This window comes from Bufo gargarizans, chromosome 5, assembly GCF_014858855.1.
Source record: "Bufo gargarizans isolate SCDJY-AF-19 chromosome 5, ASM1485885v1, whole genome shotgun sequence".
Taxonomy (NCBI): Eukaryota; Metazoa; Chordata; class Amphibia; order Anura; family Bufonidae; genus Bufo; species Bufo gargarizans.
In genome coordinates, this window is record NC_058084.1 from 317,397,610 (window position 1) to 317,416,612 (window position 19,003).

At 42.3% G+C, this 19,003-nt stretch overlaps 1 protein-coding gene across 5 annotated transcripts in view; it reads left to right on the forward strand.

Moving 5' to 3' along the window:
- Nucleotides 1-19,003, forward strand: part of FARS2 (phenylalanyl-tRNA synthetase 2, mitochondrial) — a 394,255-nt gene that overhangs the window by 236,096 nt on the left and 139,156 nt on the right. For all 5 annotated transcript variants that reach the window (XM_044293989.1, XM_044293991.1, XM_044293992.1 and 2 more), the window contains one exon: nt 18,513-18,673. In XM_044293989.1, the coding sequence (XP_044149924.1) occupies nt 18,513-18,673 (161 nt within the window). The remainder of the gene's footprint in view (nt 1-18,512; nt 18,674-19,003) is intronic.

A 19,003-nucleotide genomic window follows, 5' to 3' on the forward strand; every position in this document is an offset into this window, starting at 1 on the left:
GGGAACAGTGCAACCTTGAACTCCACCAGCACCATTCTCCCTACCTACTTGCACGATCCAACAGTGGCCTACAACTTGGTGGCGGACCATGGCTTAACTAAGTGCAGGGTCCTAACCTAGAGGGATAAATAGAAGGCAAAAGAAAGAGTTCAGAACCAGACAGGCAACACCAGAACTAGATCAGAATTAAAAAGCTATAGTCAAATACACAGCAGAGTGAAACCAGGAGAAAATGTTAAATAGCAGGAGGTCAAGCCAGAGGCAAAATCAGTATAAAGATAGAGTAACAGGTAATAGGTCAGTGATGCAGAGTAACACACACAAAACTAGCTAGTGAGGCAGCAATGCCATTCACAGGTTGCAACACTTCCTTGGCCTTATTGGTCACCAGATGTATTGCCAATCAAGCATTTATGGCACCTGTTGGGACTCCAGCTTCAGCAACCTACAAGTATGCAGTATCTACAGGCCCAGCTGCAACATGTGGGCAAATATGGCAAAGTGTGCCATATAGAACATGTATAAGTGCATGCCCAACCATATCTCATCTTGTATCTAGGCTAGAGGCAGCCCAACAGGGTACTAGAGCCTTTCTTTCATTTGTACAGTTTTCCCCAATAAACCTATCCTTTCCCTCTAATATTGTAAATATATATATATATATATATATATATATATATAAAATTATATTCTCACAGAGAAAGTTTCATTCCATTTTACTAACTCCATGGTGCTTTTTTTTTTGTACATTGCAAAATTGCAGTTACCTATATAAATGATTATTGTAAAGAATGTGACTGCAAATTGGAAAACCCCCTTGAAGTGTAACTGTCATTCTTTCTTTAGTTTTGTAATGTGTAGGGGCAGTGATACTGACCATTTTTGTAATATACTTTAATTACTAAATCGCACATTTCTATTAGAAAAATAGCCCATTTTAAAGGGAGTCTCTCCTCTCTCCTTTTCCGCTGCGCCCGCTACGAATTTGACCGCGCAGCCGCAGTGGAAAAGGAGAGGAGGAGAGTAAATGGGCGGGCAGAGGCACACAGAGGGCGGGGTTATGAGCCGTTGAGGAGGTGCTGCCTGGGGCTCGGACGATTGAGACGCCTCCCTGGGCACTTGAGAGGGCGCATTTACAGAATCTTAAAAGTTCATTTTTGGCTGAAAGAAAACTCCATTAGATACAACAAAGGTACCGTTTTTAAGTTCTCGGTGGCACATATAACGCTATTTGATCAGTCTAATATGCTCAAATGTGGTGACAGACTCCCTTTAAGCCTTAGCAACGCTCCTCTGTTTTCCGTTTACATAAGAGTGGAGACTTGCCAACACTGACCATGTTATGTAAACAAAAGACAGAGGAGCGTTGCTAAGGCTCAAAATGTGTCCCTTTTAGAGCTATTTTTGTAATAGAAAGGTGCGATTTAAATAATTAAAGTATATTGCAAAAACGGTCAGTATCACTGCCCCTACACATTACAAAAATAAAAAAAGAATGACAGTGACACTTTAAGGGCTGACTTTCTTAGGAAGTTACCTAACATAGTTATAAAGTTCAGTTCAGCAGATTGGAGCCTTCATTCGTGAACCATGAATTCCGTGCACTAGTGTCTGTAGGTCAAACGTCCGCGTGCTCTCTTTGGTTTTTGCCTTGAGTTGTGCATCTGCTTTCATCACAGCCCATGATTCATGTCATTCACAGCAATTTAGCAGACAAGTGCCTGCACATCTCACTAAAAAGATTCTTTCCCTTTACTTTCTACTAGGAAGAACCCAATTAATAAGGGAAAGAATCCAGGCAATGACAAGTTTTTGCCTTCAGTATTCTAGCGCCTGCTTGTACTCTTTACAAAACATGTCATGAAGTACAAATGCTGCTGCTTTATCTTTTGAAAAGTTTTTCAGCTCCTGCTTTTTATTAGCAAAGAAGCGCCAGGATACTTTTATTGGAAGTCTGGAACAACAGAATAGATTTTCTCTTAGAAGTTGTGTGATTTTTTTAGATTCTATGGGGGTCATTTATTATCCAGAAGTAGGCCTATTTTAGGCGTATTTCTGGTGCAGATTGCGCCTTTTCCCCACTCACACCAGGTATAAAAAAGTGGACAGGGAAGGGGACAGGCTGCTAGGCCCGTCTCATTTATCATTTTCTATGCCTGTTTTAGGAGTAAAAAATGGTCTAAATGTATTATAGCTAGGAAGCAGTCTTACATTTCAAACTGGCGCTGGATGCGCATAAGTTATGGAGAGGCCTGCGCCTCTTCATAATTCCGGCGGATCCACCACCAGATATAAAGGTTATTAAGACCAGCATCTAAACCACCCGTTTGAATAAATGACCCCCTATGTGTGTATTATATTCCAACACTCCAATATTTTAATAGGAATCCAGTATATACGGGTTGTCCGGAAATACATAATTTCTAACAGGTGGCAGCAACTTGCCTTCCCTAATGAAAGGACCATACTTACTCGCTCCCAGCCTCAACTGTCCTTCACACTGGCTCCCGCATCTCGATCTGGGGTTTGTTTTCTACCTTCCAGGCAGGGGTATGGTCACGTGATCCTCTTCAGCCAACCGCTGGCTTCAGCAGTGACACGTCTCTTGTGGACATATCTGTGGTTGGCTGAAGAGGATCAGGTGACAATGCCCATGCCATGGTGGAAGAAAACAAACCATTGGAGCCGAAAAGATGGAAATTCAGGAGCCAGCACGGAGGATTCGAGCGGCGCGGGGGGGGGGGGGGGGGGGGGGGGGGGGCATCCTACTGACACCTGTCAAAAATTATGTATTTCTGGACAACCCCTTTAAGATTTTCCACTATGATAATTATGCTTTAGCATTTTATACAATGCTACTGTGCTGTCTATGATGACAGTCCCATATTGAGGGCTTCCCCCCCAAACTCAGGACATAAGGCCACAGCAATAGGGAGGCACTGTGGCCAATTAGTTTTTGTTTTCCACTGCCCAACGCTGCTCCAAACATAGCACTCTGCAAGAGCAGCAACTAAGCTCCATTTTGAGTAGTTTCTGTTCTTTTATCAGCACAAGGCGTGGAGAAGTTTTTGGAGTTCTCAGAGGTTATATCCTCAGAGTCAGTAAGTGAAGGCAAAGCCTAGCAATTGGCCATCACAGTGGTGAGCAAGCCCCAGTGTACATAGTGTTTATGGTGTGTTTTATTATGCTGGGAGCTACTGCAGTCTTAGTTTTAGACTTTCTTTGTTGATGTACCTTGACCATAGATTAGTTGTCTCCAAATGAAATTTCAAGTAAAGCGGAAAAAATCTTTTGCCGCCTGGAATTAGAGTTCCATATTCTTCATGTCACGCATTTACCTGCCTGCACATCCCGGCGACTCCTGCCGCAATATGTTGATGTTGCTTTGTTGCTATGGCAACCAGCCTCGCTGACAGTGGGGATGTTCGACCTTTCTGGGACACAGGAGTAACCATGCTCAGTGCCGGCATCACATGCATCCTGAGGTGGGCTATTTAAACAGGCAGCTGCTGGCCACAGGTACCTGTGATTGTTAGCTAGCTGCATGTTTTCTACTCTGGATCACTGACTTTTGCCTGTTTCGTTGACATTGCCCCTGATTACTGGTTTTGCTTCTGATGTGATCTACTGGTATTGGCCTCACCTTTGCCAGCTGACTCTGGTTGTAATGTTTTCTCCTGGTTTCACTTTGCTGTGTATTTGTATCTGATTATGGATCCTGGTCTGGTGCTGGTTTTTCCTGTCTGGTTTTCACTTCTTTCTGTCTTTCTATTTTTTCCCATTCTGGTTAAAGGGGTTCTCCGGGCTTAACCTTTTTTGGGGGATTAAAATCTAACCTGTGGAGGAAAGATTATTGAGAACATACTTACCTTCCACAGCGCAGACGGTTCCAAGATCCACCACCCGGTCACGTGACTGCTCCTGTCGGGCTTTCTTATCTTACGGTGAGTCTCCGTCTTCTTCTCTTCATTTCTTGTGCAGGAGACGGATCGTCAATAATGACATCACCGCCTCTTGCAAAAGAAAGCTCCGCCCAGCCGTCTACACTTACAACGCAAGCGCACTATGCTGAATCATAGTGCGCATGCGTTGGATTACCGGCCGCTCTCTGCAGTGTACAGGCTTTTATGTGAAGCCTGTACTGACTCCTGCACAGCACTATGTAAGCGCTGTGCAGGAGTGACAGCATAGCGATCAGCCTCTGTGCATATCCCTGGGAGCACTTTGGATGGCAAACAGGGGGCACTGGATGGCACAATGGGGTCAATGGATGTCACAAGGGGGCACTGGATGGCACAATGAGTGCACTGGATAGCAAACAGGGCACTGTATGGCACAATGGGGGCAATGGGTGGCACAATGAGGGCAATGGATGGCACAAGGGGGGCAATGGATGGCAGAATGGGGGCACTGGATGCAAACAGGGGGCACTGGATGGCAAACAGGGGGCAATGGATGGAATACGGGGGCAATTAATAGAATACAGGAGCACTGGATGGCACAAGGGGGCACTGGATGGCACAAAGGGGCAATGAATGGCACAAGGGATCAATGGATGGCACAATGGGGGCAATGGATGGCACAAGGGATCAATGGATGGCACAATGGGGGCACTGGATGGCAAACAAGGGGGCACTGGATGGCAGAATAGGGGTACTGTGGAAGTCACTGTTATGGGGGCACTGTGAATGGCACTATTATGGGCGCACTGTGGATGTTACTGTTATGGTGGCACTGTGGACGTCACGGTTATGATGGCACTGTGGACATCACTGTTATGGGGGCACTGTGGATGTCACTAAATAAGGTTACTGTCCGTTTGCAGTCCCATTGAGTTTTATGGGTTTTAGATCTGTATTATGAGGACCAGAATAGGACATGTTCTATCTTTCGCAGAACTGACATACGGATGTTGAAAGCACATGGACGTCATCAGTGTGTTTTTTACATCTGTATGTCAGTTCCAGTAAAGACAGAACATGTCCTATTCTGGTCTTCAAAATAAGGACCTCAAATACATAGAACTCAATGGGACTGCAAAAGATGTGGATCGCAAAATGGATACGGTTGTGTGCATAAAGGTTTAGATACACAGCTTAGCAGGTTTTATGATACAAAATGGAATTAGATACACAGCTCAGCAGGTTTTATGATACAAAATGGAATTAGATACACAGCTCAGCAGGCTGTATCATAGAAGATGGGATTAGATACACACTTCAGCAGGCAGTATAGCACACAGGCTCTGTATCAGGCACACATACATATTAGGATTAGATACAGATGTGTTTGGACGTGTTTGCCGATTTCAGCTGTTTATTACACTCTGGAGATGGTGAGGGAAGAGCCTGTGGATGGTCAATGATGAGTTTAGATACACAGCTCAGCAGGCTGTATCACACAGGATAGGATTAGATACAGATATGTCTGGATGTGCTTGCTGCTTCCAGCTGTTTATTACACTCTGGAGATGGTGAGGGAAGAGCCCGTGGACGGTCAGTGATGGGGTTAGATACACAGCTCAGCAGGCTGTATCACACAGGATAGGATTAGATACAGATGTGTTTGGATGTGCTTGCTGCTTCCAGCTGTTTATTACACTCTGGAGATGGTGAGGGAAGAGCCCGTGGACGGTCAGTGATGGGGTTAGATACACAGCTCAGCAGGCTGTATCACACAGGATAGGATTAGATACAGATGTGTTTGGGTGTGCTTGCTGCTTCTAGCTGTTTATTACACTATGGAGGTGGTGAGGGCAGAGCCTGTAAACGGTCAGTGATGGGATTTAGACACTGATTGAGAAGTACAATCATGTCTGTGTGCAGAAAGATGGACACAGGAGATATAGGAGTAGCTGCTGCAGGCAGAGCGGGGGGGGGCGGGGGGGTCGTCGTCCAGCCTGTGATTCATCTCTGTGCAGTGCAGCCATGCTTGTGTATCAATAAAGTTATGTATTCAACAAAACAAGAAGGGGAGAAAGTAAACAGATCTGCCAGGATAAGGCTACTTTCACACTAGAGGCACGACGGATCCTGCCGCTATTTATCCGGACTGCCGCTCCATTGTGCACGGTGAGAGGCCGCCGGACTAAAACGTCAGACATGCAGTACTTTTAATCCGGCGGCCTCTCGCCGCGCACTGCCGTGCTGTGCCGGAGCTCCGCCCCCATCCCCATTATAGTCAATGGGGACGGAGCGACGGCACGGCGAAATAGCGGAAGGACGCATCCGACAGGGTGAACAGCCTGTCGGATCCGTCCTGCTGCTAGTGTGAAAGTACCCTAATGTGATGTCTTCCAGGGGGGAAGGAAAGCTCAGACATGAAAAACAGATATTGGGGGCATATGTATGCATGGTGAGGGGTGTTAGGAGCACATAAAAATAATTTTTATTTTGGGACCAGACAACCTCTTTACCTGGTGTGGCAGCGGCGGGCGGCGGTGCCATCGGGTCCCCATGCGGCTGTAGGGGGGACCCGATGGCATGTAAGGCAGCGCGATGTCTAAACATAAAGTGCTGATAAAGGGTTATAATACCTAGCATGCAGAGCACCTACTGGAAGCTAAATTTGGAGGTGTTGAATGCTGTTTCTTCAGTCCTTCTGTACAGGGCTGTGGAGTCGGAGTCAATTTTGGGTACCTGGAGTCGGCAAAAAATGAACCGACTCCGACTCCTACTAAATTTAAATTGGAATAAAAAATAAATAAATCAAGTTTAAATGTCCGAAATTATAAACAGTTATAATTAATGACTTCTCTACTGTAAGAATAAAGGCCAATGCATGCAGTGCCTCACGTAACCGCAAAACAAACGCGTTCAGTGATGTGAAGAAGCATGCTTTTCATATGCTTCATTATATGGCACGCAATGCACAATTAGGAGTGGCAATACATATACTTTCCATTGTGTTGTGTTCTGATGTTACAGGGAACACAATGCCCATGGTTTACCTAGCCTCTCACTGATAAGGGATTAAGTAAATATGTGTTTTGCAGGACTAGAGACACTTGTATAAGTGAAGGGAATGGAGGGTCAATAGTTCAAGACTGAAGCTGTAAACCATTGGAAAAACTGCTGTCATTCAGCTAAGGCTATAAAACGTGTAAACTCAGAATGTTATCTTAAAGGGACACTGACAGGGCCAATAAGCATATTGAGGTATATATATGGCACTACAGGTCTTATAATGGGTATTACAATCATATAAGTATCCCCCCTGTCCACATTATACATACAGTAAACTTAAAGTTTTATAACCTGCTCCAACGGTCTTCAATCTGCCCAAGGGGCGGCGTTTCACCTCTCTTGTGCCCAGCCAGCCTCCCCCAACTGCCGCTTTGAAGCGCCGCCCAGCTCATGAATATTCAGTTTGCTGGGCGGCTTCTGCGGTCCCCGCTCTGAAGCGCTGCGCTGAACAGTGCCCTGCGCATGCGCCGGATCTTGTGAAGTCCGGTACAGTAAGCGCCGCCCAGCTCATCAATATTCACTTCGCTGGGCGGCGCTTACTGTCCCCGACTTCACAAGAGCCGGCGCATGCGCAGGGCACTGTTCAGCGCAGCGCTTCAGAGCGGGGACCGCAGAAGCCGCCCAGCAAACTGAATATTCATGAGCTGGGCGGCGCTTCAAAGCAGCAGTTGGGGGAGGCTGGCTGGGCGCAAGAGAGTTGAAACGCCGCCCCTTGGGCAGATTGAAGACCGTTGGAGCAGGTTATAAAACTTTAAGTTTACTGTATGTATAATGTGGACAGGGGGGATACTTATATGATTGTAATACCCATTATAAGACCTGTAGTGCCATATATATACCTCAATATGCTTATAGGCCCTGTCAGTGTCCCTTTAAACTTTAAACATGAGTATGGGATTCTTCTAGGGAAATCATGTTTTAAAATAAATGTCCCTTCCTGGATCCTCCCACTGCCCTATCTTCAGCAGAAGATCAGCACACAAAGGAGAAGGCAGCAGCTTCTGCCCAACTACCTCTCTGTGCTAGAAGAGCTTAGAAGAACTTCTTTCTTTCCTTCAAGGAATGTATAAAATACATTCGCATATTAAATACAGAGGAGTCGGGGAGTCGGAGTCGGAAGTACAAAAAACTGAGTCGGAGTCGGAGCATTTATCTACCGACTCCACAGCCCTGCGTTCTGTAAAGGATGTGCTGCTTTGGGGGAGCGCCTAATTAGTCTTCAGTTCCACTCCAGACAGTGTAGAAGAAAACAATTGTTTCCCATAGGTGATCAATGTAATATGATAGATGTACACAAAATAATGCTCAAGTTCTACAAATAGAATGAAGTACGATCCAATATTACAAGAAACTCCAAAAACAAGACCGCATGTCAGGTAAAATCTCGTCTTTATTTCAACATAATTCAAAATCACAATAAGAAACATATATATGCAGCATATGGAACAACAGCTAGATCTCTTAACACCCTGGGTCTAATAAAGTGCATAGTGCAATATTACTGTCTCTGGTGCCAGTCGGCATCCAAATATATCATCAGGGACAGGCCCTAATGAGGACCATAAGTACCAAAATCACAAAAGTACACAATAAATGCAAAAATCACAAAGGTGCACAATCTAGTATTGTCATAGGTCTACTGACACCCCCAGGAAGAAGTTGGGCGAAACATACGTCGGGGTACAGTTATCTCCCTTGGGTCAGAGCAGAACCTTTGTGTATTTATACTTATGACAATATTGGATTGTGCACTTTTGTGATTTTTTTCATTTATTGTATACTTTTGTGACTTTGGTACTTATGGTGCTTTTTATGGTGATCATTAGAGCTAGTCCCTGATGATATAATATTTGGATGCCGATTGGCATCAGAGACAGTAATATTCAACTGTTCACTTTATTAGACCCAGGGTGTTATGAGATCTAGCTGATATGTTGTTGCTTATGCTGCATATATATGTTTTTTATTATGATTTTGAATTATGTTTATATATGACGTAATATGATAGATGTAGGAATATTATTGCTTTTGGGTTCCATGTGTAAGAAAGCACACAAGACAATTTTGCTGGTATATCTCCATAGGTAGTGCAGTATTTCCAAAGGCTATGGTGAAATTATAACTAGTAGCTCAGTGAGGAAATCAGTAATGAAGCTCTTAATTCCTAATCTGGCAATCTAGGTCTTGGTGGACAATTTCCAGTTTCTTTGTCACTTAATTTAATTTCTTCATTTATTAACCTAGATTTTTTCTGTTTGGATACTGTTAAAGGAAAAAGATTCAGGATAAGGGTGCAGTTACATGACCATAGTTCTGGGTCCGTATACGTTCCGCAATTTTGCAGAACGGGTGCGGACCCATTCATTTCAATGCGGCTGTAAAAGATGCGGACAGCACACCGCGTGCTGTCACATCCATAGTTCCGTTCCATGGCCCCGCAAAAAATAAAGTGCATGTCTGCGGACAATATTAGGCATTTCTATCATAAGACTGCCCTTGTGTGATCTGCAAAACGCAGAACACACAGCCAGTACCCATGTTTTGTGGATCCCCAATTTGCAGACCGCAGAACACTTGGGCCCCTTTCACACGGGCGTTACAGGAAAATGTGCGGATGCGTTACGGGAACACCCATGATTTTTTTGCGCAAGTGCAAAACATTGTAATGCGTTTTGCATTCGCGTGAAAAAAATCGCGCATGTTTGGTACCCAAACCTGAACTTCTTCACAGAAGTTCGGGCTTGGGATCGGTGTTCTGTAGATTGTATTATTTTCCCTTATAACATGGTTATAAGGGAAAATAATAGCATTCTGAATACCGAATGCATAGTCAAATAGCGCTGGAGGGGTTAAAAAAATTATTTAACTCACCTTAGTCCACTTGTTCACGTAGCCTGGCATCTCCTTCTGTCTCCTTTGCTAAACAGGACCTGTGGTGAGCATTCATTACATGAAGAGGACCTGTGATGACGTCACTCCGGTCATCACATGGTCTGTCACATGATCTTTTACCATGGTGATGGATCATGGGATGGAACATGTAATGACTGGAGTGACGTCATCACAGGTCCTGTTCATGTAATTAATGCTCACCCCAGGTCCTGTTCCGCAAAGGAGACAGAAGGAGATGCCGGGCTACGCGAACAAGTGGATTAAGGTGAGTTAAATAAAAAAAAAAATTTAACCCCTCCAGAGCTATTTGACTATGCATTCTGTATTCAGAATGCTATTATTTTCCCTTATAACCATGTTATAAGGGAAAATAATAATTATCGCGTCTCCTAGCAACCGTGCGTGAAAATCGCACCGCATCCGCACTTGCTTGCGGATGCTTGCGATTTTCACGCAACCCCATTTACTTCTATGGGGCCTGCGTTGTGTGGATTATCGCACCGCAACGTACAAAGAGGAGCATGCTGCGATTTTCACGCTACGCATAAGTGATGTGTGAAAATCACCGCTCATGTGAACAGCCCCATAGAAATGAATCGGTCGGTATTCAGTGCGGGTGCAATGCGTTCAACTCACGCATCGCATCCACGCGGAATACTCGCTCGTGTGAAAGGGGCCTTACGGTTCTGCTCAGTGATTGACAGCCTTTACCTTTCTGTTAATTAGAGACTTATTCCCTTGTTTTTATAGAGGACCTGCCACCTCTCCTGACATGTCTGTTTACTTACTACTTGCAGTCCCCATGAAATAAGAATTCTGAGGCATCTTTTATCATGACGCTTTGTTGTGCCATTCCTAGAAGTCTATGAATGAATTACTAGTGGTCTGCAGTTAAAGTCCATCTGGGTGTTACCAGTTGTGGTGTGTTTCTGCATAGTCTGACACAATGCAATACAAGCTGCCAGTGACAGACTTTGCAGGAACACACCCCAACTGGTAACACCCATTTAAACCTTCACTGCAGACTGCTGGGAAGTAATTCATACCTTCTAGCAAGAATAATAGAGGAATGGCACAACATAGAGTCCTAGGAGTAGATGCCCCAGAATTGTTGTTATATGTTTAATGCAAATAGTTACTGAAACGCGTCAGCAGAGGTGACAGGTCCTCTTTAAATTCATTTTTAATGCTCTCCTGAATTATCGAAACTGCAACAATCCTGAGATAGAAAATAGGTGTTTACTATAAAATCATTATTCATATATTCACCCTAATACATGTTCTGTCCTTAGTTCACCTCTGTCCAAACAGTATGTGAACCCAATTAATGGAATAAAATCAGTGTAAGAAGCTTAAAAAGGGAAATTCTTTCAGCATGAATCCGTTTATTCGTAGAAAACTAATTATACCAGATTGTTGTTTATACATTAACAGTTTTTTTTCTAAGTTATAAAGAACCAGAGTTTTAATAATGACAAAACTTCTGAATTGCTCGCCCGTATATTCATGGTAACAGAAAGCCTTTTTACTAATCATATTGCGGAACTGTGCCAGGATTTTCCTAAGATCCGTGATATCTTTTGACCAGTCTTCCCCTGTATTATTTGGAGCAGCCTGGGAACCCACCTATGGATACCATCGTGAGACCAGATGTATAGAAACAATCATTTCTTCACACTCATTTCACACAAAAGTAAAGATTTACGGTAATTGAGATGAAAGAAATGTTCCCATCCTAGTGAGCATTATACCTGAACTTAACAGTTTGGTGGGGATCCAACTGCCTGGGCACCCATCGATCCTCTGAATAAAGGGGTCACAGCTACTAGTTTAGGCTGAGATCATGTTAGGGCTGGGCTATTTGGCCTTAAATGAAAATCTAATTTTTTAACAAATTAAAGGGAATCGGTCAGCAGATTTGTACCTATGAAAATGGCCAGGGGTGAACTGGGAACTTAAAGTGGCCCTGGAAAAAATACTAGAAAATTTGTAGCAGCACTTACGGAAAAAATGTCTAATGTGGTGATGGGAAGCAGTCCGTAGTTCCCCCGTTGTTCAAGGATTTTGAAGAAAACCGCTACACTCCTAATTCTTCAACGATTCTACATAATATTTACCAAAATGTGCAACGTTTCGACCCTACAAGGTCTTTTTCAAGCCTTGAAAAAGACCTTGTAGTGTCGCAACGTTGTACATTTTGGTGAATAAAATTTAGAATCTTTGAAGAATTAGGAGTGCTGCGGTTTTCTTCAATATCCCTGGAAAAAATACTAAAAGTGGCCCCATCTTGTAGTTGGGTCCATATTGCTGGAAGGCAGGGCCAACAATACCATATTGTGGCACATTATACCATCCCAACAGAGCCAAATACCACAGTCCATCACAAAATACTGCCAGCAGCACAAAATACATCCCCAAAAACTTCCACTGGATGGCTCCCTGGGCATCGACCCACCAGGAAATTTCCCTGTAAGGTCTATGGCCAATCCGTCCCTGACACTGGCTGACCTGTTACGTGTGCGCTAGGCAGCTGAAGTCATCTGTGTTGGTCCCATGTTCATATGTGGAATAAAAATAGAGTGTCAGTCCTGTATCCCAAGACACGGACAGTTACTTGCGCTGCTGGTTCCGATGTAGTGTGGTGGGTATATCACACTGGAAAAGTCATATAATCAAGGTTTGGAACCGCGCTGCTTATAATTTCGTCGTACGGTACACAGGTGAATGAACCATGTTCATATGTGCCTGCATTGCTAAGAAAAATTATGTTTTATTATATATAAATGAGCTTGGAGGAGCCACGGGTCTGTTACACCTAGAGGCTCTGCTCTCTCTGTAACTGCTGTGCCCTCTCCACTTTGACAGGTTCAGGAACAGGACAGTAAGGCTACTTTCACACTTGCGGCAGAGTGATCCAGCAGGCAGTTCCGTCGCCGGAACTGCCTGCCGAATCTGTCAAAATGTATGCCAACTGATGGCATTTGTAAGACTGATCAGGATCCTGATCCATCTTACAAATGTATTGAAATACAAGATCTGTCTTTCCAGTGTCATCCGGAAAAAACGGATCTGGCATTTATTTTCTCCACATTTTTTTCTGTCTGCGCATGCGCAGACCGGAAAGACGGATCCTGCACTGCGCGGCACTAATGCATTTCAATGTAAATTAATGCCAGATCCGGCATGCAGCTTTTTTGGCCGAAGAGAAAACCGCAGCATGCTGCAGTATTTTCTCCGTCCTAAAATGTCAAAAATACTGAACTGAAGACATCCTGATGCATCCTATTTAAAAGCTATGTAAACCTTTGGGGGCAATTATTTTCAATTAAGGTACTTATTGTGAGCTAAAAATAATTTATTCAAATAGTCTTTATTAGAGTTCAGTGAAGCGAGTTTCGGATGCTTCGTCCAAACTCTTTTAATTTAAAACTGTTCGGAACTGTACAGAATAATACTTACGGAGATCTGTCTCCATACAGTATTAGAATGTATGGGCTCTGATGAGCTGAAGTAAGTTATTCTCGAAGTCAAGTAAAGGCCAGTTGGAAATATGATTTTTAGCCAAAAAATTGTAAAATGCAATAAGAAACAAAAATGGTCTCCAAACATGGACAAGGGTACATAGCCTGTAAGGCAGGGTCCCACAATCTTATCAAACTTGTCTGAGCAACCTCGAGACATATAAGTGCCTCATTCATTTTCATGAGCCATGCTCACCTGGTAGACATTTTGGGGTGGTTCCAAGAAAATAATTTACTTGGCATAGTGCAGTAACCATTTATATAGAGTTTGCAAGGCCATAGGCATGTTTAAATTGAATGATTAGTTTTTATTAAATCTTCTGGTGGGAAAATGAAAAAGAAATCCAGCTATTGATTTCATGTTTTTAACATTGTGGCATTTATTGTGTGGCAGAACCAACTTGTTATTTTTTTTATATTTTTTTTTTTTTACTGGTCGGTGCAATGAAATTAATAGCAACATTAATAGTACAAATAAAAAAAATAAACATATATACAGTGGATATACAGACGTGGACAAAATTGTTGGTACCCTTTGGTCAATGAAAGAAAAAGTCACAATGGTCACAGAAATAACTTTAATCTGACAAAAGTAATAATAAATTAAAATTCTATAAATGTTAACCAATGAAAGTCAGACATTGTTTTTCAACCATGCTTCAACAGAATTATGTAAAAAAATAAACTCATGAAACAGGCATGGACAAAAATGATGGTACCCCTAGAAAACACAGAACATAATGTGACCAAAGGGACATGTTAATTCAAGGTGTGTCCACTAATTAGTATCACAGGTGTCTACAACCTTGTAATCAGCCATTGGGCCTATATATATGGCTCCAGGTAATCACTGTGTTGTTTGGTGATATGGTGTGTACCACACTCGACATGGACCAGAGGAAGCAAAGGAAAGAGCTGTCTCAAGAGATCAGAAAGAAAATTATAGACAAGCATGTTAAAGGTAAAGGCTATAAGACCATCTCCAAGCAACTAGATGTTCCTGTGAGTACAGTTGCACATATTATTCATAAGTTTAAGATCCATGGGACTGTAGCCAACCTCCCTGGACGTGGCCGCAGGAGGAAAATTGATGACAAATCTAAGAGACGGATAATCCGAATGGTAACAAAAGAGCCTAGAAAGACTTCTAAAGAGATTCAAGGTGAACTTCATGCTCAAGGAACATCAGTGTCAGATCGCACCATCCGTCGTTGTTTGAGCCAAAGTGGACTACATGGGAGACGACCAAGGAGGACACCATTGTTGAAAACGAATCATAAAAAAGCAAGACTGGAATATGCCAAACTACATGTTGACAAGCCACAAAGCTTCTGGGAGAATGTCCTGTGGACAGATGAGACAAAAATCGAAGTTTTTGCCAAGGCACATCAGCTGTATGTTCACAGACGAAAAAATGAAGCATATCAAGAAAAGAACACTGTCCCTACTGTGAAACATGGAGGAGGCTCTGTTATGTTCTGGGGCTGCTTTGCTGCGTCTGGCACAGGGTGTCTTGAATCTGTGCAGGGTACAATGAAATCTCAAGACTATCAAGGAATTCTAGAGAGAAATGTACTAGCCAGTGTCAGAAAGCTTGGTCTCAGTCGCAGGTCATGGGTCTTGCAACAGGACAATGACCCAAAACACACCGCTAAAAACACCCAAGAATGGCTAAGAGGAAAAAATTGGACTATTCTAAAGTGGCCTTCTATGAGCCCTGACCTCAATCCTATTGAGCATCTTTGGAAGGAGCTGAAACATGCAGTCTGGAAAAGGCACCCTTCAAACCGGACACAACTGGAGCAGTTTGCTCATGAGGAGTGGGCCAAAATACCTGCTGAGAGGTGCAGATGTCTCATTGACAGTTACAGGAAGCGTTTGATTGCAGTGATTGCCTCAAAAGGTTGCGCAACAAAATATTAAGTTAGGGGTACCATCATTTTTGTCCATGCCTGTTTCATGAGTTTATTTTTTTACATAATTCTGTTGAAGCATGGTTGAAAAACAATGTCTGACTTTCATTGGTTAACATTTATAGAATTTTAATTTATTATTACTTTTGTCAGATTAAAGTTATTTCTGTGACCATTGTGACTTTTTCTTTCATTGACCAAAGGGTACCAACAATTTTGTCCACGTCTGTAAAAAGTCTACACACCCCTGTTAAAATGTCCGGTTTCTGTGATAAAGATAAATAATTTCAGAACTTTTTCCACCTTTAATGTGACCTATAAACTGTACAACTCAATTGAAATCTTTTAGGTAGAAGGAAGAAAAAAAATATAAAACGAATACTTTGTTGAAGCACCTTTTGATGTTATTACAGCACTCAGTCTTTTTGGGTATGAGTCTATCAGCATGGTGCATTTTGACTCTTCTTTGCACAAACACTCCAAATTTGTCAGATTGCGAGGGCATCTCCTGTGCACAGCCCTCTACAGATCACCCCACAGATTTTTAATCAGATTCAGGTCTGGGCTCTTGCTGGGCCATTTCAAAACTTTAATCTTCTTCTGGTGAAGCCATTCCTTTGTTGATTTGGATGTATGCTTTGGGTCGTTGTCATGCTGAAAGATGAAGTTCCTCTTCATGTTCAGCTTTCTAGCAGAAGCCTGAAGGTTTTGTGCCAATATTGACTGGTATTTGGAACTGTTCATAATTCCCTCTAGCTTAACTAAGGCCTCAGTTCCAGCTGAAGAAGAACAGCTCCTTGGCATGATGCTGCCACCACCATGCTTCACTGTGGGTATGGTGTTCTTTTGGTGATGTGCAGTGTTGTTTTTGGGCCAAAAACATTCAGCCTTGGTTTCATCAGACCATAACATCTTTTCCCACGTGCTTTTGGGAGAATTCAGATGTGTTTTTGCAAAATGTAGCCTGGCTTGGATGTTTTTCTTCGTAAGAAAAGGCTTTCGTCTTGCCAGTCTACCCCATAGCCCAGACATATGAAGAATACGGGAGATTGTTGTCACATGTACCACACATGAAATACCAAAACTTATTCCCATATGAATGTCACAGATCCATATATCATAGCATAATCAACCAAAAGGAATATATGGATACCTACTGAACAGTATGAAATAATATCACAACGCAAAGTGTAATGAAACCATACACAATTTTATTGTAATTGCATAAATATTCACGATTGACAACAATTTAAAAAAAAAAAGCACTAGGGCTGGTGGTGCATGATTGGCAGGTCAAGGAACAAAGTGCAAGTGCAAAATGCAATCAGCAGCACAGGTTAATAAAAAAAAAATATACAATGTGTACCACTAACGTCACAATGTTTATTTATTTTTTTGTCAGTATTAAAACACAAGAAAAACTGTTCATATGTGGTATTGCCATAATCGTACTGACCTGGAGAATGAAGAGCACAAGTCAGTTTTACCGCATAGTGAACGCCGTAAAAACAAAACCTGTAAAACACCACATTTGGAAAAAGGTTTCCCGCTTCCCACTACATTTGTATGCAATTTGAAATGGTGGTATTAGAAAGTACATATTCTCCTGCAAATAAGAAGCCGTCATACGGCTATGTGAATGGAAAAAATATAAAAAAAAAGTCATGACTCTGGGAATGCACGGAGCGGAAAATCGCTGCATCAGAAAAAGGGTTAATACTATTGCACAATAATGGCACGTATCATTTAAAAAGTAGTTTCCTATGTTTCCGCATTCCAAGAGCCATAATTTTTTTCATCAGTGTAGCGGTATGTGGACTTTGTGGGACGAGATGTAGTTTTCATTTGTAACACTTATTTTTTCCTGGGGAAGTAGGAAAAAAAAGCAGTTCCTTGTTATTTTCTTTTTTGATGTCCACCAGGTGGTTAAATAATATGCTATCTTTATTATATAGGTTGTAATGAATTCATCAATACCATATACAAGCAGGTGGGGGTCATTTTACCACTTATGTGGAAGAAATGGTGTATTTTTTTTTCAATGAACTTTATTAACATTTTAGTTATATTATTATGATTCCTCTAGGGGAATTTGCAAATCAAATTATCTTGTCAACCAGGGTACTACACCTGTGAGGGGCTGTCCCCGCTGTTGAAGGTGGTCTCCCTGCAACTTGATTGACGGGAACGGACATGTCAGCTGGCCCTTACAATCTTGCATCTCTGCCACTTCTCCATGTAGCAGTACAAGCACAGAGGCTTTGCTTCCACTATTGGAATAATGACCGTGCAGATCATTTGTGCTTGCACTGCTACTCACATCACCGGCACAGGCACGAGATTGCCGGGGCCAGCCAAGATGCCCGTTCAATCAAGTGTCAGGGGGAGCTTCTCCAGCAGCAGGGACAGCCTCTCACTGGTGTAGAACTCTAGTTGATGAGACTAATTGGTAAATCTTTCATCACTGTAAAACTGACAGGACGGTGACATAGGCGGATAGGCAATAATCATGGCCCTTGTTAGGCCCCTAGCTGCAATGGAAACGCATTTGCACCCTGCAATTGCGCACCCGGGGATGGAGACAGAGGGATCCACCTCACTCTGTAAGACTGCCTAGATTCCAAATAAGAATCTATGGGAATTCTGCCCCTTGCATTTCTGGTCCCTTTTCAAATTATTGCCAGTCTTGTAATGTCTTTACCTATATTAAAACAGTCCGTTGTATTTTAGCCAAGGATGTTGAGTGGATGGATGCTGTATTGTTCTCTTGTTTTTTATAATTCATTAATTATGTATCTGCTTTCTCTTCTTTTTATTATATTCCCTCAATAGTTGGTTATTATGTGGACAGCTGCAGTTTGGCTTAGGTGAATTGTATTTGCAATTGTTATGTAATTGTTATTATACCAATTTCACATCGGGTTTATTCTTTGTAGAATCAATCCCTTTAGATCCCGTTAACTAATGTGTCCATCACGTTTCCATTTTCCCATACCTGGAAGAAAAGCGGAGAAGGCTACTCTGTTCTGCCTGTAGGTTGTGTTCTTTAAATAACAAAGAGCTATTATTTTAATATTAATAACACAATTGAACCAGACTTTTTGACTTGGATCTAAGCATCACTTTAGATCTTTTAGTTCATATATTAAAAAGGGAATATATATTTCACATGGAACTTTTTACACTAATCTTCTGGATTCTCATCTTGTTTTTGGTTACAGCTGGCGCTCAGGACAAGATTGGATGGGCATTTGGTCTTGGATTGGAGAGATTAGCCATGATTCTTTACAGTATTTCTGACATTCGCTTGTTCTGGAGTGAAAGCGAGCTTTTCTTGAAACAATTTCATGTGTCCGACATCAACCAGGCATTTCATTTTCAGGTAACAAATGAGAAGTGACTTGCTAAAGGAATATTCTTTTTGGTATTAATCATGCTAATTGCTGCAACGATGGTAAATTGATTACGCATAGATATTGGAGACTCCATTTTATAGAAAGGATGCCCTGGATATGGGAAAAGTACACGGAAGAGCAACTAAACTGATAATAGGCATGGAGGGTCTTAGTTATGTGGAGAGATTAAAATAATTAAATTTAGTCTTGAGAAGAGGTGTCTAAGGGGGGACATGATTAACCTATACAAAGGTAACTAGGCTGTACAAAAATATGGTGAAAAACTGTTCCATATAAAATCCCCACAAAAGACAAGG